Source organism: Ovis canadensis, chromosome 14, assembly GCF_042477335.2.
Source record: "Ovis canadensis isolate MfBH-ARS-UI-01 breed Bighorn chromosome 14, ARS-UI_OviCan_v2, whole genome shotgun sequence".
Taxonomy (NCBI): Eukaryota; Metazoa; Chordata; class Mammalia; order Artiodactyla; family Bovidae; genus Ovis; species Ovis canadensis.
The window spans coordinates 75,474,542-75,502,411 of NC_091258.1; the positions used below are offsets into that span (position 1 = coordinate 75,474,542).

Below are 27,870 nucleotides of genomic sequence, written 5' to 3' on the forward strand. Positions count from 1 at the left end.
CATGTTCTCTGTTTGGATGTGATATAAGACTGTGCCGGAAACCATGCTTCAGTGGGACAGTTCTGAGAATTCCCTGGCAGTACTCTGTGCGTCCTCTGCAGTGGGCATGGGTTCAATCCCTGGTTTGAGAACTAAGGACCTTCCACCCTCCCCTCCTTCCTCATGCCATGCAGCTGGGCCAAAAAACAAAACAAAACAAAAAAACAAAAAAAAAAGCAACAACAAAAAAACCCAGAGCAGTTCTTCAAAGTTATTTAAGTGGCTGTCTCCCAGGCTATAGTGCTCAGCTTGGCTCAAGTAAAACTCTTTTATTCCTGTTAGATTGTTTATTGAGTCTTTCCATGGACACTTGAACTCATTTGATCATAAAGGACCATGAGACGTGTGACCCGACTTGGGTCCCGACTTACAACTCTGCTCCCTCCCAGTCCATTTGCTGGACTCCCCACTGTCTGCACATGACCTGAGACACTCCAGTGCAGGGGGACACACAAGCCCAGCTGGACCCCAACCGGGAGAAGGGGAACTTAAAGCCTCTGATGTTAATTCAAGCAACACAACATGGAACCAGCATCTCACGTGCACCCAGCCTTGCGCAAAGGATGGAAGAGGGTAAAGGGGGTGTGACTTGGTCTGCTTCTTCAGGGAGCTCTCTTTGCTGGGAGAGCTGAGCACAGAGATGGAGAAGGAAAACGATGCAAGAGATCAGGAGCCCTGCTCCTCCTGGAAGGAAAACCCGAGAGTGAGAGGGGAACGTTGCAGCTTTGGAGGATATTAAAGTGTTGACTAGATTCCGACCTGAATCAAGTGACCCATGTGCTAAAACACTGGGCACAAAGCAGCAAAAGGAGACCAAAACGCAGCACTCGATGGACTCTCACATCTGCTTTTTTTTTTTAACATTGAAGTATAGTTGATTTACAATATTGTAAGTTAAAAAAAAAAAAGCCACACAAGATGAAATGAAGTGGTTTAACCTTTCTGGAAAGTTCTAGTTGGTTGAGTGACGACATGGTTAAATCCCCAACTTGGTAAGAAAAGTGTAGTATTAGTCACTCGGTCATCGGACTCTTTGTGAGTCCATGGATTTTAAGAAGGATGTCAAGAAACACCTGGAGTAACAGGCAAATTTGGCCTTGGAATGCGGAATGAAGCAGAGCAAAGACTAATAGAGTTTTGCCAAGAAAATGCACTGGTCATAGCAAACACCCTCTTCCAACAACACAAGAGAAGACTCTACACATGGACATCACCAGATGGTCAACACCAAAGTCAGATTGATTATATTCTCTGCAGCCAAAGATGGAGAAGCTTTATACAGTCAACAAAAACAAGACCAGGAGCTGACTGTGGCTCAGATCATGAGCTCCTTATTACCAAATTCAGGCTTAAATTGAAGAAAGTAGGGAAAACCGCTAGACCATTCAGGTATGACCTAAATCAAATCCCTTATGATTATACAGTGGAAGTGAGAAATAGATTTAAGGGCCTAGATCTGATAGATAGAGTGCCTGATGAACTATGGAAGGAGGTTCGTGACATGGTAAAGGAGACAGGGAGCAAGAAAATCCCCATGGAAAAGAAATGCAAAAAAGCAAAATGGCTGTCCGAGGAGGCCTTACAAATAGCTGTGAAAAGAAGAGAGGTGAAAAGCAAAGGAAAAAAGGAAAGATAAAAGCATCTGAATACAGAGTTCCAAAGAATAGCAAGAAGAGATAAGAAAGCCTTCCTCAGCAATCAATGCAAAGAAATAGAGGAAAAGAACAGAATGGGAAAGACTAGAGATCTCTTCAAGAAAATTAGAGGTACCAAGGACACATTTCATGCAAAGATGGGCTCGATAAAGGACAGAAATGGTATGGACCTAACAGAAGAAGAAATTAAGAAGAGGTGGCAAGAATACACAGAAGAACTGTACAAAAAAAGATCTTCATGACCCAGATAATCATGATGATATGATCACTCATGTAGAGCCAGACATCCTGGAATGTGAAGTCAAGTGGGCCTTAGAAAGCATCACTACAAACAAAGCTAGTGGAGGTGATGGAATTTCAGTTGAGCTGTTTCAAATCCTGAAAGATGATGCTGTGATAGTGCTACACTCAATATGCCAGCAAATTTGGAAAACTCAGCAGTGGCCACAGGACTGGAAAAGGTCAGTATTCATTTCAATCCCAAAGAAAGGCAATGTCAAAGAATGCTCAAACTACCGCACAATTGCACTCCTCTCACACGCTAGTAAAGTAATGCTCAAAATTCTCCAAGCCAGGCTTCAGCAATACGTGAACTGTGAACTCCCTGATGTTCAAGCTGGTTTTTAGAAAAGGCAGAGGAACCAGAGGTAAAATTGCCAACATCCGCTGGATCATGGAAAAAGCAAGAGAGTTCCAGAAAAACATCTATTTCTGCTTTATTGACTATGCCAAAGCCTTTGACTGTGTGGATCACAATAAACTGTGGAAAATTCTGAAAGAGATGGGAATACCAGACCACCTAATCTGCCTCTTGAGAAACCTGTATGCAGGTCAGGAAGCAACAGTTAGAACTGGACATGGAACAACAGACTGGTTCCAAATAGGAAAAGGAGTACGTCAAGGCTGCATATTGTCACCCTGCCTATTTCACTTCTATGCAGAGTACATCATGAGAAACGCTGGACTAGAAGAAGCACAAGCTGGAATCAAGATTGCCGGGAGAAATATCAATAACCTCAGATATGCAGATGACACCACCCTTATGGCAGAAAGTGAAGAGGAACTCAAAAGCCTCTTGATGAAAGTGAAAGTGGAGAGTGAAAAAGTTGGCTTAAAGCTCAACATTCAGAAAACGAAGATCATGACATCTGGTCCCCTCACTTCATGAGAAATAGATGTGGAATCAGTGGAAACAGTGTCAGACTTTATTTTTGGGGCTCCAAAATCACTGCAGATGGTGATTGCAGCCATGAAATTAAAAGACACTTACTCCTTGGAGGAGAAGGCAATGGCACCCCACTCCAGTACTCCTGCCTGGAAAATCTGTGGACAGAGGAGCCTGGTAGGCTGTAGTCCATGGGGTCGCTGAGGGTTGGACACGGCTGAGCGACTTCACTTTCACTTTTTTCTTTCATGCATTGGAGAAGGAAATGGCAACCCACTCTAGTGTTCTTGCCTGGAGAATCCCAGGGACGGGGGAGCCCAGTGTGCTGCCGTTTATGGGGTCGCACAGAGTCGGACACGACTGAAGTGACTTAGCAGTAGCAGTAGCAGTACTCCTTGGAAGAAAAGATATGACCAACCTAGATAGCATATTCAAAAGCAGAGACATTACTTTGCCGACTAAGGTCCGTCTAGTCAAGGCTATGGTTTTTCCTGTGGTCATGTATGAATGTGAGAGTTGGACTGTGAAGAAAGCTGAGCTCCAAAGAATTGATGCTTTTGAACTGTGGTGTTGGAGAAGACTCTTGAGAGTCTCTTGGACTTCAAGGAGATCCAACCAGTCCATTCTAAAGGAGATCAGCCTTGGGATTTCTTTGGAGGGAATGATGCTAAGGCTGAAACTCCAGTACTTTGGCCACCTCATGCAAAGAGTTGACTCATTGGAAAAAACTCTGAGGCGGGGAGGGATTGAGGGCAGGAGGAGAAGGGGATGATAGAGGATGAAATGGCTGGATGGCATCATTGACTCGATGGACGTGAGTCTGAGTGAACTCTGGGAGTTGGTGATGGACAGGGAGGCCTGGCGTGCTGTGATTCATGGGGTCACAAAGAGTCGGACACGACTGAGCGACTGAACTGAACTGAGGCTCCTCTGTCCATGCGATTCTCTAGGCAAGAGTCCTGGAGTGGGTTGCCATTTCTTTCTCCAGGGGATCTTCCCAAACCCTGTGTTTGAACCAGGGTCTCCTGCATTGCAGGCGGAGTCTTGACCGTCTGAGCCCCTTCCCTATTTCATGTTGGCTGGGCAGGGTCTTCGTGCTGCGGGGGCTTTCTCCATCTGCAGTGATGGGGCGGCTGCTCTCTAGTCACGGTGCTCAGGCTTCTCTTGCTGGGGAGCTCAGATCCTAGGGTCACAGGAATCAGCTGTGGCACAGGGGCTCTAGAGCACGGGCTCAGTAGTCAGGAGGATTACTTTAAAAGAAGACCTTGGAGATGTAACGGACGCAGAAAGAAGCCTTCTCGGAGCCTCCCTCATCAGACTCAAAGCAGAAAGTTCTGGTACGTATGGCTGCCAGAAAGTCCCTCTCTGAGGAGAGGGTGCGCCCAACGGCTCCCAAGGGCCCAATGGTGAGTAAAACTAGGACAATAATTGTGGACACAGTGGGGGAAGGAGAGGGTGGGACGCATTGAGAGAGTAGCATGGAGACATACACGCGACCATGTGCAAAGCAGATGGCCAGTGGAAAGTTGCCATATGACGCAGGGAGCTCAGACCTGATGCTCTGTGACACCTAGCGGGGTGGCAGGTGGGAGGGAGGTTCAAGAGGGAGGGGACACAGGTCTACCCAGGGCTGATTCATGTGGATGTATGGCAGAAGCCAACACAAAGTTTTAAGGCACTTATCCTCCAATTAAAAACAAATACATTTAAAATTTTAAAAAATTTTACTCTCTTGGAGTTTTCTTGCCTGAAGAAGCTGGAAAGACTACTCACACCTGCAGAGACAAATATTAGTACAAAGCGTCTCATCTCTGATTTCTTAATTTATTTGTCTTTCCCAGAGAAACGCTTTTGTTCTTCCCATTAAAGCCTTTTCTCCCTACACCCCTCTACTGAGTTAGGCACAGAAGCCTGTAGCTTTAATCATTTAGCAAGTCATACTGTTGTTGTCTCCTGTATCAAATCCTTCCTCCTGGTAATTTGCCCTTTCTGTGTCATTTTTGCAGGCTCCAGTCAAAAAACCTAAGAGGATAAAGGGGGGAACATTTTTCTGTTCCAAGAGCAGCGAAGTTTAACTGTGTCCACAATACGATGTTGCTACTGCATAAAATGTGTGGCCAGGTAAAAGAAGTAGTGGACAGCGTTCAGGCATTTGACGTTGCCATAGAGACGACTATGTGCCAGGAACTAAAATAGGCATCAGAGACTTAGAAGGAAAGAGCACCACTCCCCACTTTAACAACAAGGGGCATTGGAGACAGTTTATCTGGAATACACTTCACACACTTTTTTTTTAAAATTTTTAATTGGAGGATAATTGCTTTACAATGGCTTATTGGTTTCCACCATACATCGCCATGAATCAGCCATAGGTACACGTATGTCCCCTCCCTCTTGGGCCTCCTCTCCTGCCTCCCACCCCATCCACCCCTCTAGGTTGTCACAGAGCACTGGGTCTGAGCTCCCTGGGTTATAGAGCAACTTCCCATTAGCGATCTGTTTTACACCTGGCAATGGAAATGTTTCAATGCTCTTCTCCCTATTCGTCCCACCCTCTCCTTCCCCCACTGTGCCCACAAGTCTGTTCTCTATGTCTGCGTCTCTACTGCTGCCCTACAGATAGGTTCATCAGTGCCACCATCTTTCTAGATTACATACATATGCATTAATGTAGGATATTTGTTCTCTTTCCAACTTACTTCACTCTGTATTAAAGGCTCTACGTCCATCCCTAACCTCATTAGAACTGAGTCAAATGTGTTCCTTTTTATGGCTATCGGTCACACTATTTAATTGGTATAAATGCTGGATCATTTTTCTGCCCTGGGGAATTGTCAACATTCTGGTTTTGGCTGATTGTGTTTTCACCCAAACTGTAAATCTATCCCTTATGTTCACGATGAGCTGTAGTTGATCTAGAGGCTTGAGGACACTCTGATTCAGCTTTTCATCGGGGCTGTGTTCCGGGCGGTGTTCTGTGTTGCCTGTTACAGCACACTGGGTAACATGGGATATCTGGCTGTCCCCCAGTTGTAAGGGAAGAACAGCAATCAGGTGATGTCAGCCTCCTCCATCACAGTTTCACCCTCCATTGTTTCCCAGCCTGTATTTTAGTAGACTTGCAGGATGGTGAACTTGCAGGATTTTCCTAATTCTGTTCATCCTCTTCTATCTATTTTTTTAAAAACTCACTTAACAACTTTGCTGCTCAATTTCTTGACCTCCATCCCTCCTTCTTTCTACTGCAGCTGCTCATTCCCACAAACAGTTGAGTACTTCATAATAATCAATGTCCTTACTGTTCATAATCTCAGTTTCAAGCATTATTTTCTTCGGTAACGTCTTTTTATTTTTACTTCTCTAGTTTCTCTTCCTGTCTTTTAGTTCCACCTTACCATAACCGTGGTCTTCCCTGTGGCTCAGCTAGTAAAGAATCCGCCTGCAATACAGGAGACCTGGGTTTGATCCCTGGGATAAGAAGATCCCCTGGAGAAGGGAAATGCTACCCACTCCAGTATACTGGCTTGGAGAATTCCATGGACTGTATAGCCCATGGGGTTGCAAAGAGTCGGACATGATTGAGCAACTTTCACACAACTGTAACCATTCATCAACCAACCATTACTTCCCACCCTCTTTCCTCACCTCTGGCAATGCAGGGTTTTTATTTTTCAATTAAAGAACTTTTCCTCATCATCTCTACTATCTAACTCTAAGAGTCCGTGATAGAAAAGTAAAGTGCTTATTATACAGTGTGATATATATCTCAGTAAAGCTGAGGGAGAAGATGAAAATGATCATTTCTCTTTCTCAGTAAAATAATTCCATTTATCTATTATTATTCTCTTTTTCTTAAAATCTCTTTCATCTGAATTAATATGGCTATGCATCTTTCTTGTGTTATTGTTTGCACAGTGTATCTCTTCCTTCTGCTTCCAACCCATTTGCTTTCTCATGTTTAAAATGCAACTCTTTTTAAAAATTCACGTTTATATATTTTTTTCTTATTTTTTGGCCATGTTGCACAGTTTGCAGGATCTGAGCTCCCCAACCAGGGATTGAACCCTGGCCATGGCCGTGAAAGCACTGGGTCCTAAATCCTGGACCTCCAGGAAATTCCCTAAAGTGCAACTCTTTTTTTTTTTAAGATTTTTTTTTTAATGTGCACCATTTTTGAAGTCTTTATTGCTTCTGCTTTATGTTTTGGTTTTTTGGCCGTGAGGCATGTGGGATCTTAGCCCCACGACCAGGGATCGAACTGGCACCCCCTGCATTAGAAGGCCAGTCTTAACCACTGGACTGCCAGGGAAACCCCTGAAGTACAGCTCTTGTCACAATATATGGTTACCTGTGTTTCCATCTCATGTGACAATCTTTTTTTTTTTTTCTGTCGTTATCTTTATTTCTCATGTGACAATCTATGTGTTTTCACTGACAACAGGCACAAGAAGACACTGCTTATGTGCAAGTTAATATTTTATTTCTTCCTCTGGTTTCTGGTTACATTTCTGTACATTTTTCATGAAAATTCTCTTTTCTGGATGTCTATTACCTGACTTGATGTACATGAATTTGAGTGAACTCTGGGAGTTGGTGATGGACAGGGAGGCCTAGCGTACTGCAATTCATGGGGTCGCAAAGAATCAGACATGACTGAGCGACTGAACTGAACTGATTATGCTTTTAAATGCTTCCTTCAGCATTTGCAACATTAAAGTCACTTTGTCCACTAGCAATAAATACACGGCTGTAAACGCATTCCACCTTCACCGTCCATAGAGGCTCACAAGTGCCCCTCGAACCAGCAGATCCTCCAGGGCATGGAGGGATTCCACACAGCATCTCTTTCCTGTGGTTAAGATGACTCAGCATCAGGGATGTCTTTGTCCAGCATTTGGGAAGTGGAGGCTACTGTGTTGCTCAGTGTCCTCCTCTAAGTTGTGTCGGATCCCATATCCAAAGTATATGGCAAATCCTAGTAGGGAAATGAGACAGCGAGAAGTAAAAGCAGGCGCTCTCCTCACTTATAAATGCCCAATAGGCCTCCTATTATGGCAGCTGACACAGTTTAGGGGAGAGGTGGTAGGAAGATTGGGTGTGGTTACCCAAGAGGCCTCATTATTCCAGAAAGTCACTTACCAATAACCATCCAGATGCCAAATAGAACCCAGGTCCAAGTGCTCATGAGCACCATCAGGTAAATGTTCACAAAGATGCTCACCAGTGGGAGGAAAGGCAGAGCAGGGACCTGTGGGCAGAGTCAGGTCATCCCTGAACACACCCCAGACATCTGAAAGGGAGACCCTATTCCATGTGGGAGGGACAAGTTCGGAGCAATTCAGGCTGTGTGTTCAGTGCCTACTTAGATCGTGTATGTAAAGCACTGAGTGTGGATCAGGGAAGGGTCCATAGCTTTCAGCAACTCCCCTTCCTCCCTGGTCCAGCAAAGGAAGCTTAGACCTAAAGCACGCAGACCTCCTTCACTCAAGGAGGACACTTTGGGCACATGAGGTACCTACCTTGAAGTGAAGAGCAGTGGGTCCTGGGGCTGCCTCCAGATGATGACCGTGACCCCAGTGATGAGCAGCAGCAGCAGCACAGCCACTGTTGTGAGCACGGGGTCTCCAGAGAACACCTGGCTGGGCCTCTGGGCCAGGATCAGGCTGAGGATAATCAGCAGGAGAACTGCAAGGGTCAAGGTGGAGGAGAACAGGCTGGACCCAGAAGCCAAAGATGTCAGGACCTCGGGTCACACCCCTCCCCAGGCTGCCCACATCAGGAAGGGCCATCATATCTCCCAGACACCTCAACTGACAAATATACACTCCTATCCATCCTGGAAATTTCAGAATACCACCAAAGAGAAGTCCCACTGCTCACCAAGCAGGAAGGCAAATCGATAGACAATCTGGCCAGATTTCCGGGTGGGGATGGTGCTGGGAGGGAACCACAGACTCTTTAGAAAACTTAAGGTGCTGGCTTCAAGTACAGAGTCCAAAGACCTTTCTTTGACTACAAGCTCCATCTCAGTTTCTTCCTCTGTTTTTTGGTTCTTGCTTAAATTCTGGTCTGAGTGATACCTGAATTAGAGGTATGATGGCAAGATGAACAGCAGTCCCTACTCACCCAACATCACACAGCCGAATCCATTTCTTTTTTCCCACAAAAGCAGAGCAGGACATTTAGAAGGCAGCATGAGGCAGAGAGGATTAGCCCCCATCAATCCCCACAAGTCAAAGACCCCCAGTCAGGGTGGAGTGGAGTCTCACCTGAGCACAAGGACAGAAAAATCGACCACCAAGTTAGCAAGCAGGGACCGAAGTGACATGAGATCCATCAAATCACTGAAATGGAAGAGTAACGCTAAGACCCCTAGAGTGAGGACATAAACAAGGTGGGGGGATGGAGTGAGAAACAGCTGGAAATATGCAAGCCAAAGAAGATAATCCAAAGGGAGTGGTTTTGTTTATCTACCTGCAAGGTTTCCAGAAATCATGATGACCCTGATGTGGGTACATGTACGGGCATTGACTTGGGCAAGAAATCGGAAAAGAAGCCCGTCCTCTGCCATTGTGTAGATCAACCAAGACATGGCAAACATGGTGTTCAGGAGGCTGGAAAAGAAAACAGAGGAGTGAGAACGTGCAGAAGCAGGGGAGACCAGGGCATCTGCTCCTTCGTCTACATGGGGTAAGGTGTCTTTCTCTCTTGTCTCTCAACCCCAAGGGCTGGGATACACAAGCATCTGACAGTCAACGAGGAGAAAACCAAGACACTGACCTGGATGAAAGAGCACAGAGGATGCCAACAGCCACGATATATCTGGCAGGGCCCCACCCAACATGGAGAAAAGCCTGTAGAAAGGGGCTGTCAGGGTGAATTTGGTAGTAGGGCACCATGAGGGTGAGAGCTGCTGAGACACCAAAATACACCACAAAGCAGATCACGACTGAGACCACGATGCTGATGGGGATGGACCGCTGAGGATTTTGGGCTTTTTCCCCTGCAGGATTAGAGGAAATACTGGGTCAGGAAACACACCAGAGTGAAACACACCTTTCCTGTTGAACCTCCAAAAGAAACCCCTATGCTCATGTCAGCCCAATCCGAGCCCACACCCTGGATGGGACACACAGTGACCATATTACCTGTAGTGACAATGGAATCAAAACCAATGAACATGTAGAAACATAAAGCTGCTCCTCGGAGAATCCCTTCAAGGCCGAAAGGCACAAACCCTCCAGAACCCAGAGGGCCCAAGCTGTGGTGAGAGAAGCAGCAAGGAAGAACGTGGGTGAGGTGTGTTCAGCCATGTATACTGGACTCCTCCCTTAATATGACGAGTCCTGCGCCCCAGGACCCCTAGGCCAGGTCTCTTTAGGTTAGTTTCTCAACTGTGTCCAACTTCATGCTCATAGATTGTACCCCACCAGGCTCCTCTGTCCGTGGAATATTCCAGGCAAGAATACTGGCATGGTTAGCCATTCTGTTCTCCAGAGGATCAGGAAGACCTGGGGATTGAACCCTGGTCTCCTGCATTGCAGGCGGATTCTTTACCATCTGAGCCACCAGAGAAGCCCGAGACGTCTTCAACCTCCAGATTCCCAGATGGGCACCCTTTCTCATGCCATACATTACTAAGGTCAAGGACATCCTCCTAACCTATAAATGTCTTCGGATTCAGATGTGTTCAACGTGTAGTCCTGTTCTGTGAGCTTCCAGTTGTGCAGGTCTCCCGTAATGAAGCCAGAGACGATGATGAAGCTGAGGACCAAAATGTTGATGCCCATGAACACTTTGTTAACCTGGGGTAACACATGAACTCCCAGAACCAGTAGTCCTGTGGGGTGAAAATGGAAAATGAAACTTTCTGAATAACTAAATCCAGGACTCCCCTGGTAGTCCAGTGGTTAATTCTCCAAGTTTCCACGGCAGGGGGCACAAGTTTGATCCCTGGTTGGGGAAGTTCTGCATGCCTCATGGTGAGGCCAAATAAATAACTAAATCCATAGAGATAGAAAGCAAACACATTTTTGCCTAGGACTGGTGGTTACGGGTGGTAGACAGACAAACAGTGACTGCTCAGAGGGTATGGGGCTTCCTTTTGTTGTGAAGAACATGTTTGGAACTGGAAGGAGGTGATGGTTACACAACATTGAGAATGTACTAAGTGCCACCAAATTGTACACTTTCAGGTGGTTAATTTCTTATTGTGGCCATCATCTCACAATATACATGTCTATCAAATCATCTTAAACTTATACAATGTTGTATGTCAATTATATCTCAGTAAACTGGAAAAGTTTCCTCTCAGTTAAAAACAATCTTTGTGGGGTGGGAGGGAGGCTCAAAAGGAAGGGGATATATGTTTACCTCTGGCTGATTCACAATGATGTCCAGCAGAAACTAACACAACATTGTAAAATATATTCCAATAAAATGATAAAGTAAAAAAATAATCAATAATAATTTTATAAAATCTTTGCTACTTCCCTGGTGGTGCAGAGGTTGAGAAACTGCCTTGCATTGCAGAGGATATGAGTTCGATCCCTGGTCCAGGGACTAAGATCCCATGTTCCATGCTGCAACTGCTGAGCCCAAGCACAGCAATGAAGAGCCCGAAGGCCACACAAGAAGACCCAGTGCAGCCAGGAAGAAAAAAACCAACTTTGATTCTCAACTGGGGTAATTTTATCCCATAAGGGACTTTTGGCACTGTCTGGAAACATTGTGATTGATACAGTTTGGCAGGCTGCGCATCACTGGTATGTAGTACATAAAGTTCAGCATTGCTACTCAATATTCAACAATATTTTTTGGAGGGGAGGGTGACCTGCTTGCCAAGCGGGATCTTAGTTCCCCAAACAAGGACTGAATCTGCACCTTTATTAGTGAAAGCACAGAGTCCTAACCACTGGACCACCAGGGAATTCCCCCCAAAAAATGATTAAAAAAAAAAAAAACTGAAATGCCCAGGACAGCCTCCCCCACAAAGAGCAAAAGTGTTAGTCATTCAGTCGTGTCCGGCTCTTTGCGACCCTATAGACTATAGCCCACCAGGCTCCTCTGTCCGTGGGATTCTCCAGGCAAGAATACTGGAGTGTGTAACCATTCCCTTCTCCAGGGGATTTTTCCAGACTCAGGGATGGAACCCTGGTGACCCACATCGCAGGCAGATTCTTTACTATCTGAGCCACCTACTACCTCTACCTCAAAGAATGATCCAGCCCAAATTTTCAATAGTCCAAAGGTAGGGAAAAAAATGGTCTTTGTCTTGCCTCCCTCTCTTTCTTATTCCAAACCTTCCTTCCCAGTCCTAATTCCCCCACCATTCGGGAATCCTGAGGCTTTCCCAACCCAGCTTCCCATTCACATCTCATGCTTCCCACCCTAGCTCTGACCCCTGACTCACCCGTGAGCAGCAGCACCAGGCCCAGGGCGAAAAAGTCTGGGTACTTGGCCAGGTAGTAGGGCATATACAAGGAGAAAGTTCTCTCTAACGCCTGAGAGATGTGGTTCCCAATCAGGCTGTCGAAGGTGTAGCTCCAGGCCCGGGCTATACAGGCTGTGCCTACAGCAGCAGCAGAAGGAATGTTCATGAGCGAACAGAAATTGAACCGCTATGATCTAGGGAGAGGAGTGAACAACAATAACAACAAAGAACCCCTAATATCTAGGGATTCAAAGAGTTTCTTCTCATCAGGTGGGGAGGGCAGACCCAGATGATTCACAACGTAGGTCAACTCTTTAATATGCTAGGAGATCAAAGTTACAGAAAATGAACAAAAAACAGGGAAGTGGGACCAGGATGGTGGCATCGGAATTGGCATTTTAAATCAGAGTGTCAGGAAAAATCCCAGGAAGTCAGCAGCTAACCAAAGTCTTCACTATGATGAGGAGATGATCCTGAGGAATTTGCCTCCCTCTACCCACTTCCTGTGCAGGGGGTGGTTCAGATGGTAAAGAATCTGCCTGCAGTGCAGGAGACCCGAGTTCGATCCCTTGCTTGGGAAGATCCTTGGGAAAAGGAGATGGCAACTCACTCCAGTATTCTTGCCTGGAGAATTCCAGAAATAGAGGAGCCGAGAGGGCTACAGTCCGTGGGATCACAAAGAGTCGGACAAGACTGAGCGACTAACACACACACACACCCACTCCCTACAGTTCCCTTTCCTTCAAGGTTATTTGTGGTCACTGTTGTTTAGCCCGTAAGTCGTGTCCAACTCTTTGTGACACCATGGACTGCAGCACACCAGGCTCCTCTGTCCATGGAATTATGCCGGCAAGAATACTAGAGTAGGTTGCCATGGCCTTCTTCAGGGATTCTTCCTGACCCAGAGGTTAAACTCAAGTCTCCTGTACTGGCAGTCAGATTTTTGCCACTGAGCCACCTGGGAAGCCCTCAAGTTCTTAGTCTCATCGATTAAGGAAAGCAGGATTGAAGGGAAACCTGGCATGCTGCGGTTCCTGGGGTCACAAAGAGTCACACACAATTTATCAACTGAACATCAACAGTGGCATCGAACTGAGTAGAATGAAGTTGTAGAGCCTTTCTGTCACTATTACCCACCTCCCTCCACAAGGTGGGGTTCGATCCCTGGGTTGGGAAGATCTGGGAGGAGGGCATGGCAACCAGGACATGGCAACTCACTCCAGTATTCTTGCCTGACGAAATCCCAAGGATAGAGGAGCCTAGAGAGCTACAGTCCATGGGGTCGCAAAGAGTCGGACACGACTGCAGTGACTGAGGACAGCACAGCCCCGCAAGGTGGATAACATCTGCTTGTGAAGGAGCAAAGATCCCATTCATCTCTCCTAGCTTCTTGATCTGAAGCCCCACCCCTTCCTGTACCCCAATATCTCACCAACAGTTAAGGACAGTATGCGATTCCAGCCGATGATGAAGCCATACACCTGACCCATGATGCTATAGCTGTAGAGATACATAGAACCAGAGCGTGGTACACGGGCCCCAAATTCTATATAGCAGATCCCAGACAACAGAGAAGACAGGGCAGCCACCAGGAAGGAGAGGATGATCGCTGGTCCAGCGATGTACTTGGCCACTGCTCCAACCAGGATGTGCACGCCAGCTCCCAACATCCTGCGCACGCCTATGGTCACCAGGTCTAGGGTGTCCAGACAACCAGCCGTGTGATTGTCAGTCTCCTCTCTGGGCCCCAGTGGCCGCCTGCGCAGGAGCTTCTGACCAAATCGGTGAGCATCCTGAAGTAGCATCCTAGACGGAGGTCACGAGGCTACGATCTGCTGAGGAAACAAGATGCAAAGCCGTCAAGATGATGAACCCCCCCACTTCTTCTGACACAGCACAACAGCTCCCAGCTCCTTTGAATTTCATCTGGAAAATGGGTCTCTCCACCTTCATGCTGGAGCTGGGCTGACCCCCTGCACTCTGGGGTTGCAGAGGTCTCTTTGGGAGAATGTGAACTCAGCACACAGTCTCCCACAGAAGAGGGTGATCCGAGACTTACTGGATCCTTGGAGCAGAGCCTGGAGCACTGGGTCAGTCAGGGAGGCTGAGGTTAAGCCATGCAGGGCTGGAGCTGAGACATCTCCAAGAACCGAATAGGGGAGTCCCTGTGAACAAAAGACAACTTTTTGTTGGGGTGAGGATGGAGTTGGTGGCAGGAAGGAAGCATCTGCAGAGTTGCTATCAGCCCTTGATTCTTCTGTGGTTACCTCAGGGGGTGCTTCTGAGGGTTTTTTTTTTTTTTAAATTGTGTTGTAATACCGCAAGGAGATCCAACCAGTCCATTCTGAAGGAGATCAACCCTGGGATTTCTTTGGAAGGAATGATGCTAAAGCTGAAGCTCCAGTACTTTGGCCACCAGATGTGAAGAGTTGACTCACTGGAAAAGACTTTGATGCTGGGAGGGATTGGGGGCAAGAGGAGAAGGGGACGACCAAGGATGAGATGGCTGGATGGCATCACGGACTCAATGGACGTGAATCTGAGTGAACTCCGGGGGTTGGCGATGGACAGGAAGGCCTGGTGTGCTGCGATTCATGGGGTCGCAAAGAGTCGGACACGACTGAGCGACTGAACTGAACTGAACCCAGAACGTAACATTAACTATTTTAATCTTTTTTAAGTGTGTAGTTTAGTTAAGTACATTTACATTTTGGGCAAACCAAAGTGTAGAACTTTCTTCATCTTGTAAAACTGAAACTCTGTACCCATACAGCAAAATTCCTCCTTTCTTCTCCACCCGTCTTGGCCGCCACCATTCTACCCTCTGTCTCTGTGAGCCTGACTGCTCTAGAGCTAGCGCGTTGCTGCTTCAGTCATGTCCAACTCTTTGGGACCACTCTAGGTACTTCATCCTTGTGGGTTCATACACTATTTCTCCTTTGTTGTCAGGCTTCACTCAGTATAATGTCAACGGAATTCATCCACGTTGTAGCATGCGTTAGAATTCCCTCCATTTTTAATGCTGAATAATACTCTATAGTATTATGAGTACATACCGCACCTGGCTCATCCGGTTCTTGGTCAATGGACACGTGGGTTTCTTTCATGCTTTGGTTATTGTGAATAATGCTGCTATGAACACGGGTAAACAAATATATCTTCCGGAGTGCGCTTCTCTCCATCTCTTCTGGGTGTATACTCAGAAGGAGAATTGCTGGATCGTATGGTTTTAAGATTTTTATCTGCTTGTGATGGAGAAAATGTTCATATATTGAGGAATGGGGAAGTCACTTTGGCTTATTTGTGGTTCAGCTTGAACTCTGTGGACTAAGATAGGCTGTCTGACTCTCACAGCTCATCTGTCTTAACCATTGAAATAAAGAACATCTGGTTTGAAAATGAGGATGAGCAACTCGTTTCTTATGGTGTCCATGAAAAGACAAGGTTCCCTTTCCAGATGGTGTCCTGCTGCCTGAAGAACTTGTAACTGCGGTCTCTGCCTATTTCTGTTGCTCACCAGCTGAATCTCTTTTAAATTCTGTCATACTTGACACTGTTCTGAGTCAACTGCCCTCTTAGGTACCGTAACTCCTTTCACCCAACGTCACTTTGGCTTGATATAATCATCTGAACCTTGCAATTTTCCTTCCAGCACCTCAAGATGACAGCAACCTAATTGCATGGTGCTAACTGACTACCTTCTTACTCCTATACCTGCGCTATTAGGGCGGCTCCTAATGACTAATGCTCTTCTAAGAAGAGAATGGAATCCAGAGCATATACACGGACACCAAGGAGTGAGCAATTTAATAAATAAAAATACAAAACACCTAGGTATACTGAATTTCAGACAAAGAGTGAATATTCAAATATATATTTCAATACACAGCTTTTATATAAATGCATATTTGTGTATTAATTATACTTATATTTTAAATCTGTACTTATACATGTACAAGCACTATCACGCACTGATTTATTGTGCCTCAAAGATACTGCCTTTTCTTATAAATTGAAGATTTGTGGCAACCATGTGATGGTCAAATGATTGTTAGCATTTTTTCTTTTTACAAATACAGTATCTTAAAATTACAGAAGAATCTGAAGGAGCAAGAAAACTTGGAGCCTGGCTGGCTACAGTCCTTGGGGTCGCAAGACTCAGACACAACTGAGCAACTGAACGACAACATAGCAGGGAGCAATTTGCTGGTGGTGGCAGTGGGCGCCCAGCTCTGATTCCCGGGGTGTTTCTCGAAAGTTGATGAGGAAGCACTGCTTGGGTGAGGGATATGCTGGGAGTTGTAGATCAGGCAGAACAAGAGAAAGAGGAAAGGAGAGAGAAAAAAGTTGGCAGCCCACTCCAGTGCTCTTGCCTGGAAAATCCCATGGACGGAGGAGCCTGGTGGGCTGTAGTCCATGGGGTCGCTAAGAGTCGGACACGACTGAGCAACTTCACTTTCACTTTTCACTTTCAAGCATTGGAGCAGGAAATGGCAACTCACTCCAGTGTTCTTGCCTGGAGAATCCCAGGGATGGGGGAGCCTCGTGGGCTGCCATCTATGGGGTCATACAGAGTCGGACATGACTGAAGCGACTTAGCAGCAGCAGCAGCAGGGCTCCTTCACTGAATGGACCTAGATTCAGCCCTGTGGGTCTTGGAAAGAGAGCAAAGCAGAGAGTGAGAGTAAGCAAGTTCTCCTGGGAGAGAGAGAGTCAGAAGTCTCCAGCCAGCAGTTTGGGGAGACCTGCAGTTTACCTTGAAATCCCAGGCTTCAGCATCAATGATCTCAGAGAGAGAGACAACCATGAGGAGTGGCTTAGTTCTCTGCCCAGGAATTGGACCCGGGTGGCCTGGGTAAAAAACCAGGAATCTTAATCTCTAGTCCACCAGCAGCTAGAAACTAGAAACAAGGTTCTCCTGGTTCTTGCCCCCAGTAAAAAATGCATTTCTCAAGGAGGCAAAAACTAAAAATATGATAAACGTGCATTACTGGAGACACAGCACAGTCATGGGGGAGCACACAGAGGAGGTTTGTTAAGACAGAAGCCAGGCAGAGTTCACACCCAATAGAAAGGCTGTGGGCGTCCTCCCGAAGGAGGAGGAGCCTCATAAAGAGACTGTTAAATCGCCTGTACAGAGTAGTTCTTCCCGTCTTTGTTTGCCTTTGGCTAATTACCTGCCCTGCCCTAGGACCCGCCCTGACAAGTGTGTGCAGCTTTTTTTCCTAGATGGATTCCAGCACATAGGCCTGTGGGGGCCCTGGACATCACTTATTATGGGATGGTGCCCCCATCTTTCTGCCCCCCAAGGAGACTTTCTGTGCATGTGGGGTGCCCCAAAGATAGAAAATATGTGGCCTCTTGATCTTTTACACACACAGGGTTTAGCCCTTCTTTGTCCCTGCCATGATTGTTATATTACCGTGTCCACAGCAGACAAAGTCCAGCTATTTACTCTGTTCCTGTCATTTCCATCTCCCAGTGGGAACAGAAGGCTGGTTGTAAATATCCAGCCTAGAGCCCACTTGCCTTCTTTCTTGGGAAATGTAAACAGAAGGCTTCTTTCTCCTGTTCAATCTACCCTTCGTGTGTCTACTTTGCATGGTCCAGACAAAGAACTTAAGAGGATAGAGGGCACGGTATTCTGCCCCAACAGCAGTAAAGTTTAAATGCTTCAACAAGATGATATAAGCTTCCCTGGTGGCTCAGACAGTAAAGAATTTGCCTGCCATGCAAGAGACATAAGAGATGTGGATTCTATCCCTGGGTCGTGAAGATCCCTTGCAGGAGGGAACAGCAACCTGCTCCAGTGTTCTTGCCTGGAGAATCCTGTGGACAGAGGAGCCTGGCGGGCTATAGTCCATGGGGTCACAAAGAGCTGGACACAACTGAACAACTAACACTTTCACTTTTCTTTCACTAATAAAATAGGTGGTCAAGGAAAAGAAGCAGCGTACAGAATTCATCCAGCTAATATTGCCAAAAGGCACCCTGAAATAGGCACTAAAAGAGACATTGAAAACATGGCCAACTCTCACAGGAAAAGATGGCCTTCATTCATGATTATTGGAGAAATGCAAATCAAAACGACGATGAGGTACCACCTCATGCTGTTCGGAATGGCCATGATTAAAAAGTTTACAAATAATAAATGTTGTTAGAGGGTGTGGCGAAAAGGGAACCCTCTTACACTGTTGGTGGGGATGTAAAGAGGTGCAGTCATTATGGAAAACAGTATAAAGGGTCCTCAAAAAATTAAAATTGAGTTGATATAGGATCCAGTAATCCCACTTCTGACTGTATACCCTGACAAAACTATAATTCAAAAAGATACACGCATCCCTATGTTCATAGCAACACTATTTACAATAGCCAAGGCATGGAAATAATCTAAAACTCATCAATATGTTAGGGGAAGGACACTGATTGAAACCGCCCACCCTGGCCGGGCACCATAGTAATCATTTGCATGAGTTGTCTTATGACAGGAGGTCCTGGTAAGGAACAGGGAACTAATAAGCCTCCACCAACCAGAAGAATTTGGGAAAGGTCAAAAGGAGACATCACTTGTCTGCCCACCTCCCAGAATCCTTCTTTCTGGCATCCATCTTGGCTGAACAAGGCGTGCACCACCAGGAAGAACTCAGAGTCAGAACGATTGGCTAAAGACAACCCAGAAACTAATCCCATCACCATAAAACCCGAGACCGCAAGCCATGAGACAGAGCTATTCTCCTGAGTTCCCTTTACCCTGCTGCTCTCCACCCAGGTGCCCTTTCCCAGAAAAATCTCTTGCTTTGTCAGCACACATGTCTCCTTGCACAGTTCATTTCCAAGTGTTAGACAACAGTCCAGTTTCAGGCCCTGGAAGAAGTCCCCCTTCCTGCAACAAATAGATGAATGGATAAACAAGATGTGATGTGATGTGTGTGTGTGTGTGTGTGTGTGTGTGTGAATATTTAGTGGCTCAGTGGTGAAGATGCCTGCAGATGCAGAAGGTGCAGGTTTGATTCCTTGGTCAAGAAGGTCTCCTGGAGAAGGAAATGACGACCCACTCCAGTATTCTTGCCTAGGAAATTCCATGGACAGAGGAACCTGGCTAACTACAGTAAATGGGGTCGCAACAGAGACAGACAGAACTTAGCGACTAAACAACAACAAATATATATATTCAGACATACATACACACCGACAGACTGCTCAGCCATGAAAAATGAAACTATGCCACTTGCGGCAGTATGGATGGACCTAGACAATGAGATTATCACATTTAGTGAAGTAAATTAGAACGAGAAAGACAAATATTGTATGATACCATTTATATGTGGAGTCTAAAAAATGACCCAAATTAACCTATCTATGAAATAGAAACAGACTCACAGATTTAGAGACTAGACTTATGATAGCCAAGGAAGAGAGGAAAGGAAGGATTGGGAGTTTGGGATTAGCACGTGCAAACTATCGTATATAGAACAGATAAACAACAAGGTCCTATTGTATAACACAGGGAACTATATTCAATATCTTGTGATAAACAGTCCTGATAATCACCCCTCCCCTAAATTTCCCAGCCTTCTGACCTCTATCTCTCAAATATTAACACCTTTTCTTTTTTATGTACTTCCTGAAGTATCTGAAATTATTTCTCAATTCTATAACCATTGCTGAGTTTGTGTGCTTTGCATATACCTTATATATGAATATTTTAAATTGATGGTGCATTCATGGTGACCTGTAATTCACCGTTGATAATCTGCTCCTTCCCCCTCACCGCCAGTCTTTAGTATCTTAATCCCTCTGTCTTTGCCTCCTCCTCTTGCCTCTTTTGGACTTCCCTAGTGGCTCAGACAGTTAAGTGTCTGCCTACAACGCGGGAGAGCTGGGTTCGATCCCTGGGTCAGGAAGATCCCCTGGAGAAGGAAACAGCGACCCACTCCAGTACTCTTGCTTGGGAAATCCCATGGAAGGAAGAGCCTGGTTAGCTACTGTCCACAGGGTTGCAAAGAGTCAGACACCACCGAGCGACTTCACTTCACTTCACTTCCTGCCTCTTTTCTATCTCAGATGGAAACACTTCATCTCACTCTCTCTCTCTTGCCTTCTGCCCCCTCCCCCCATACATCCTGTTTTGACATGAATTCATCACTGTGCCTTAGACCAGTAGATTTCCTGCCTTGGTTGCATTTGGAAACCATCCAAATCTCTAAGCCAGGCTAGCCCTGTCAGAACAGAAACTAAGTCAGAGGGGAGGTGAAACGGACGACAGTAGAAGAGAAGGAAAAAATTCCCAATCACGGTATCGTCAAAGATTCTTCCGTTATGAGGGGACCCTCGAAAGAATACAGACTGACAACTCAGGTTTTCTCCGTTATCTTATAAAAGGAAGGAGTCTAGAAATAAATGCAGTCTTTTGTTATTGTTACAATTCTTAGTTTTTTGGACTTCCCTGGTGGTGTAAGTGAATGAGAATCTACCTGCTGATGCTGGTGCTGAAGCTCCAGTTCTTTAGCCACCTGATGTGAAGAGCTGACTCATTGGAAAAGACCCTGGTGCTGGGAAAGACTGAGGGCAGGAGGAGAAGGGGGCGACAGAGCGTGAGATGGTTGGATCGCATCAATGATTCAATGGACATGACTTTGAGCAAACTCCGGGATACAGTGAAAGACAGGGGAATCTGGCATGCTACAGTCCATGGGGTTGCAAAGAGCCAGACAAGACTGCGGGACTGAACCAAAACAGCAGCAACTGCAAGGAGAAGCATGCATCCCAAAATAGAGTAGCCCCAGATCACTGCAACTGGAGAGAAGGTCCTCCCGCAGCAACAAAAACCAAGTGCAGCCAAAATTGTTTAAAAAAATTTTTTTAAATCAAATGTTTTGTGGAATTCACTGATGAAACTATCTTTGCTGTGTTGAGAGGTTTCTTATCACTGATTCAACTTCCTTTCTTGTTATTGGTTTATTCAGATGGTTTATTTTTTCCTTCCAGGTTATCCAATTTGTTGGCGTATACTTTTTCATAGTATAAGAAGTGTGTATAAGTCTGTGTATATTTGAGGTACCATTTATAATACCTCCTCTTTCATTTCTGATTTGACTTATATGAGTGTTCTCTTTTTGATTTTTTATTGGCATATAACTCTTTTACAATGTTGTGTTAGTTTCTGTGACACAAGAAGTGAATCAGCTTTGTTGTTGTTGTTTAGCCGCTCAGGCGTGTCTGACTCTGCCACGCCGTGGGCTGTTGCCCGCCAGCTCCTCTGTCCACGGGATTCTCCAGGCAAGAATACTGGGGTGGGTTGCCATTTCCTAATCATGGGGATCTTCCTGATCCAGGGATCAAAATTGTGTCTCCTGCACTGGCAGGCCAATTCTTTACCACTGAGCCACAAGGGAAGGAAGCCCAGGGAATAGCTATATGTATACATGTGTCCCCTCCCTGCTGGGCCTCCCTCCCACCCCGTCCCCCATCCCAACCCTCTAGGGCACCACAGAGCTGCAAGCTGAGGTGCCCGTGCTCTTTGCAGGTTCCTATTAGCTATCTGTTCTGCACATGTAGTGTATACATGTCAATCCTAATCCCCCAGTTTGTTCAACCCTCTCCTTCCCCCACTGGGTCCACATGTCAGTGAGCCATCATCTCACAGAAGTCAGAATGGTCAGCATTGGAAAATCTACAATCAATAAATGCTGGAAAGGATGCAGAGAGAAGGGAACTCTTCTGCACTGTTGGTGGTCTCCAGCCACTATGGAGACCAGGATGGACATTCCTTAACAGTCTAGGAATAAAACTACCATATGACCCAGCAATCCACTACTGGGCATAAACCCTGAGAAAACCAAAGTCAAATCAAACCAAACCACAAAGACACATGTATGCGAAAGTTCTTTGCAGCCCTGTTTACGACAGGCAGGACATGGAAGCAACCTGGATGTCCTTAGACAGATACATGGATAGAGAAGGTGTGGTACATATATACAATGAAATTGCTCAGCCATAAAAAGGAAGGAATTCGAGTCAGTTGTAGTGAGGGGGATGAACCTAGAATCTGTTTTACAGAGTGAAGTAAGCCAGAAAGAGAAAAACAAATATTGTATATTAATGTATGTATATATATATGCACCCTAGAAAAATGGTACAGATGAACCTATTTGCAGGGCTAGAATTGAGATGGAGTCAGAGAGATTGCACTTGTGGACACAGTGGGGGAAGGAGAGGGTGGGATGAATTCACAGAGTAGCTTTGACCTATGTGCGCTACACGTGTAAGATGGAGTTAGTGGGAAGCCTCTGCACAGCTCAGGGGGCTCAGCCTGGCTCTCTGTGAGGACGAAGACACATGTGATGGGAAGGGGGCGGGAGGCTCACCAGGGGGACAGTATATTTATAATTAGGACTGACTCACTTTATCATACAGCAGAAACCAACACAATATTGTAAAGCAATTATTCTCCAATGAAAAAGCCAAAAAAAAGAAAAAAGTTTCTAATTAATTATTATTGAATATCGGAAAAAAAAAGGATAACCAGACCAACCTCCCAAGTGCCTGGAGTGAGGGAGGACTAATCCTCATTCTGAATCAGAAATGAGAGACTCCGTTTTCTATCCTTTGGGACATAGAATGTCTCCCCATTACACTGCTCTTCGGGGCCAGGCTGACTCAGAGAACACGAGTTCAGGGCAGGGGGCTTCTATCCATGTTACTCTAAGGTCCGAGTTGAGCATTTTGGTTGAGGGCAAGCATTCAGAGTCAGGAAGCTATGATTAGGATCTTGGCCCCACCTCTCTGCCCTTGAGCAAGTCATACACTTCCCTGGACCTGTGTTTCCTTCTTGTTCAAATGCTGCTGATGAACTTTTGAGCCCTGTCTTTAGGATCATAAAATGGTACAGTTGCTGTGGGTAAAGTATGGTGGTTCCTCCAAAAAACCAAAAGTGAAATTACCATCATGGTTGAGCAGTCCCACTTCTGAGTGTACACCCAAAAGAACTGAAAGTGAGGTCACAAGAGACGTTTGCACACCCATGGTGGTATTATTCGGATTAGCTGAGAGATGAAAGCAACCCAAATGGCCAACCACAAAAAATGGATAAATACAATGTGCTCTATACCTACAGTGGAATATTATTCAGCCTTAAAAATATGGGAAATTCTGACCCATGCTATAACATGGAGGAAACTTGAGGACAATATCCTAAGTGATATAAGCCAGTCACCATAAGACAAACACTGTATGATCCCTCTTCTATGAAATAGCTAATACAGTCAAATTTACAAAGACAGAAAGTAGAATGCTGGTTTGCTAGGTGCTGGGTGAGGGGGAAAATGGGAAATCATTGTTAAATGCGGACACAGTTTCAGTTTACAAGACAAAAAGAATTCTGCAAACTGGTTACACAGCTGTGTAAATTTACCCAGTATTGCTGAAGGTTCATTTAAAAATGGTGAAGATGGCAAATTTATGTGTATTTCACCACAGCTTTTAAAATTTTATGCCGAGGATAAACGGGAGAGCCAGCTTCACAGAGCTGCTGAATGTACAAAGTTCCAACATAATTAACTCAACACACGACACCACTGAGTTGTCCTCAGCAGAATGCTCAGCTCCTAGAGGAGGCATCAGCAGACGTGGAGAGCAGAAAGGAGACAGGCGACTGAAGGCAGTGGTACCCGCATCACACACTCTATGTGAGGGTCATCTTAGGGTTATGTGAGCACCAGATTAAAACCAGTCCAAGAGCCCCTGGACATTGATCCAATCTCTCCCAGCCCCTCCTCTCCTCACACAAACACAGACAATCCCCAGCTCCTTCTACTTTCATCTGTAAAACGGATCTCTCTACCCTCAGGCTGGAGCTGGCCTGACCCCGTGCACCCTGGGGGTGCAGAGGTCTCTGTGGGAGGATGTGAACTCAGCGCCCAGTCTCCCACAGAAAAGGGTGACCCGAGACTTACTGGATCCTTGGAGCAGAGCCTGGAGCACTGGGTCAGTCACGGAGGCTGAGGGTAAGGCGCGCAGAGCTGGAGCTGATGTTTGTCTAAAATCCAAAGAGGGGAGCCCCTGAGCACAGAAGACAACTCTTAACCCTGGGTAATTGGGGTGGGGATGGGGCTGAGAGGACCGGAAGCCTTCAAAATTTCTGTCAGTCCTTAACCACACCCCTCTGTGGTTACCCTTGCGAGATTTTCTAAGATGTTCTTAGCTGGGGTAACATACACATACCAGGAAATTTTAACTGTCTTTAAGTATTCAGTTCAGTCATTTTGTAAGTGAAAGCAAAGTCTGGCTGCTGGCTGCTCAAAAGCCATTCAGGAGGCCAGGTTGGTGGAAGGAAAGTTTGCTTTATTTTGGATACCAGCACTGGCGGGAGGGGGTTACACTCCTGCCAAAGGTCGACTCGCCTCCCACCCCAACAGGCAGCAGGTAGGAGGTTTATAGACAGAGGGAGGGGGCTACATGGAGAAACAGCACGGTCAGCTCTGACAGTCCTCTTGCAATTGGTCATGGACGGCTGGACCAGCAGCATCTTGATTGTTTTAGGTACACTTACTCTTTAGTCACAAGGTCAGTTTGTTCCCATTTCCTCGAGGCCATTTGTCCCCATTTCCTCGAGGCGGTTCTCAGAATTGGGGCAGCTGTTGTCATGACTACACTCTGGCCATCAGCTCGGTACTCTCGCACCTGGTCGAGGTGTCTGCCTCTGCACACTCTCAGAATATTGTCTGTAGCCCTTGAGAAGGAAGTAAAGGTCCGTGACTATGCTTAGTCACCACATGATTATTATTTCTTCTCCTCTGACTGTTGTCCTTTGTTTCTGCATGATTTCACTTCTTGGATTAAACTTATTCTTTGGCTAAGCTTTTCCCACAGACAGAAGGCAGGCAGAGGACATGGGGGTCAAGGACCCTAGGGTCCTACTCCATTTCTATGTTAAGTACGTTCACATTTTATGCAACCAAACTCTGGGACATTTTTCCTCTGACAAACAGAAACTACACATTCAACAACAACAAAAATCCCCCTTTATCCTTTCCCAGTTCTTGGCAATCACCTTTCTATTTTCTGTCTCAATGAATCTGACTACTCCAGGTTCTTCATTTTGGTGGAATCACCCAATATTTGTCCTTTACTATCAGGTTTATTTTACTGAGTATAATATCCACTAAGCTTCCCTGGTGGCTCAGAGGTTAAAGCGTCTGCCTCCAATGCGGGAGACCTGGGTTCGATCCTGGGTCGGGAAGATCCCCTGGAGAAGGAAATGGCAACCCACTCCAGTATTCTTGCCTGGAGAATCCCATGGACGGAGGAGCCTGGTGGGCTACAAGTCCATGGGGTCGCAAAGAGTCGGACACGACTGAGCGACTTCACCTTCACCTTCGCCTTCAATATCCGCTAGGTTCATCCATGTTGTAATGTGTGTATATCCCCTTCTCTTTAAGTGCTGAATATACTCTATTACTGATACCTACTACATTGGCTTAACCACCCTTTGGTCAATGGGCACTTAGGTTGCTTTGATGTTTTCGTTACTGTGAATAACGGTGCTGTGAACATTGAGTGTACACATGCCTCTTCCCAAGTGTGGCTTCAACTCTTCTGGGTATATCCTCAGAGGTAGAATTGCTGGATCATATGGTTCTAAGATTTTTAGCTGCTTGTGATGGAGAAGATGTTCACATATTGAGAAATGGAGAAGTCTACCTGTCTTATACACGATTCAGCTTGAGCTTTGTGTGAACTAAGACAGCCTGCCCAACCCTCACAGCACATCTGCTTTAACCATTAAGGTAAAGAAAATCTGTTCTGAAGATAAGGATGAACAGCTCTGTTCTCGTGGCACCATGTTAACACTCCCTGGAAGATAAAGTTCCCTTCCCTGACACCAGGGTCCTGCCGTCTCACTGTGTACTAAGTCTTTTTTTGAAGCCTCGAAGGAATACACCCTGTCATGTTTGATGTATGTTCTGCGTTTGGATAACGTATAAGACTGTGCTGAAAACTCTTGCTTCAGTCAAGCAGGTCCTCAGAACTATCTGAGCATCTGTCTCCCACAGTACAGTCCTCAGTTTGGTTCAAACAAAACCCTTCCATATTCCCATTATAGATGGTTTATTGATTATTTCTTTGGACACTTGAATTCACAGATCTCAGAAGGGGTGTAAAACTGGGGGCCCCATTCAAACCCTGCTCCCTCCCAGTCCTCTTACATTTCTCAGCTCCCCACAGTCTGCACTTGACCTGAGACGCTTCAGTGTGGGGGGACCCCAAGGCCAGCTGGACCCCAGCCAGGAGAAGGGGAGCTTAAGATCTCTGATATTAATTCAAGCAACAAAAGCATTTAACGAGCCTTGTGCGTGCATCCAGCTTTGCACAAAGGGATGGAAGAAGGCAAAGGAGATGTGACTTGGTCCTCTTCTTCAAGGAGCTCTGTTTGCTGGGAGGGCTGAGTGCACAGGCAGGGAAGGAAAATAGGAGATAAGAGACAAAGAGCTCTGGTTTTCAGGAAGGAAAACTTGGCAGCAGGAAGTGGAATAGTGAAGAGGGTGGGGGTCCTGGTGAAGGGTTGACTAGACTCTGAAATCCATCAGGTGACCCATAAGGTAAGACCCTGGACATGATCCATCAAAACAGGACTTAAAGTGTAATAGTTGACTCTTATATTAACTTTTTTTTTAATCGAAGTATAGTTGACTTACAATATTGTAAATTTTTTTTTAAAGGCAACCACACAAAGTGGGGAATTCCCTGGTGGCTCAGAGGGTAAAGATTCTGCCTACAATGTGGGCGCCCTGAGTTTTATCACTTTCACTTTAAGTTGTCATAGAGAGTTTAGACACTATCCATCTGTTACAGGAATTAGCCTGTAAGTGGTATAATACCTCCACAGACAAACTGCAATTCTGCTCACCAGTTGTGAAATATTTAAGTCGTTTCATATCTAAGGAAGAATGTTGATTGATTCTGAAAGAATTAAGGGAATCCTGGCTTTCTCAGTTCCCGATATCTCAGGGCGTTTCTAAGTCTAACCAGACATCGTGAGAATTAGGTGCCTAGATGGTCCTGCATTGCCCAACCTCGCTATGCATGACTAAGCTCCACCCAACCAGACCCAGCTGAATGAATAAGCAGAACAGTCTATCAATGCTTTAAAATCTGCATTAGCCCAGGCGCCAGCAGCAGGCCATCCTAACTATAAATTACCATGTTTAATCTTCATGCATGAGGAGAGAGAACTCACCCTGGGTATATTAACTCAGAGGCAAGGTGGCCAGCATTGACTCATTGGCTATCCTAACCCAGCACCTAGATCTGTAACTGACGGCAGGTTTGGCCACTTACCACTGGACAGACAATAAATCAAGGGACAGGCTTCCCTAGAGAAGAAAGATGCTTTATTCAGAAAAGCCAGCAGTCTGGGGAGAACGTGGACTTGTCCATGACAGTTCCCCTCAGCCAAAACAATCTTTAAAGGGAAACAGTCTCAGTTAATCATTAAGGCGGGAGGTCAGATTCTCTGTCATTTTTCCATTGCCACAAGCCTGCTGACTTCCCTCTGTCTTCCCTGGGACACTGTCTTG

General features: G+C 45.8%; 1 protein-coding gene across 1 annotated transcript; it reads right to left on the bottom strand.

The window, feature by feature from the left end:
• Positions 1-7,317: 7,317 nt before the first annotated feature.
• LOC138419254 (cationic amino acid transporter 3-like) lies at positions 7,318-24,459 on the bottom strand. The gene is given in 14 exon segments (XM_069551867.1): positions 7,318-7,834; positions 7,999-8,107; positions 8,379-8,398; positions 8,401-8,544; positions 8,740-8,939; positions 9,129-9,231; positions 9,334-9,473; positions 9,640-9,862; positions 10,008-10,120; positions 10,522-10,699; positions 12,272-12,430; positions 13,725-14,127; positions 14,352-14,457; positions 24,247-24,459. Coding segments are annotated over 12 exon segments (1,866 nt in total). The 5' UTR covers positions 14,098-14,127; positions 14,352-14,457; positions 24,247-24,459; the 3' UTR covers positions 7,318-7,730.
• Between the last annotated feature and the right edge of the window lie 3,411 nt (positions 24,460-27,870).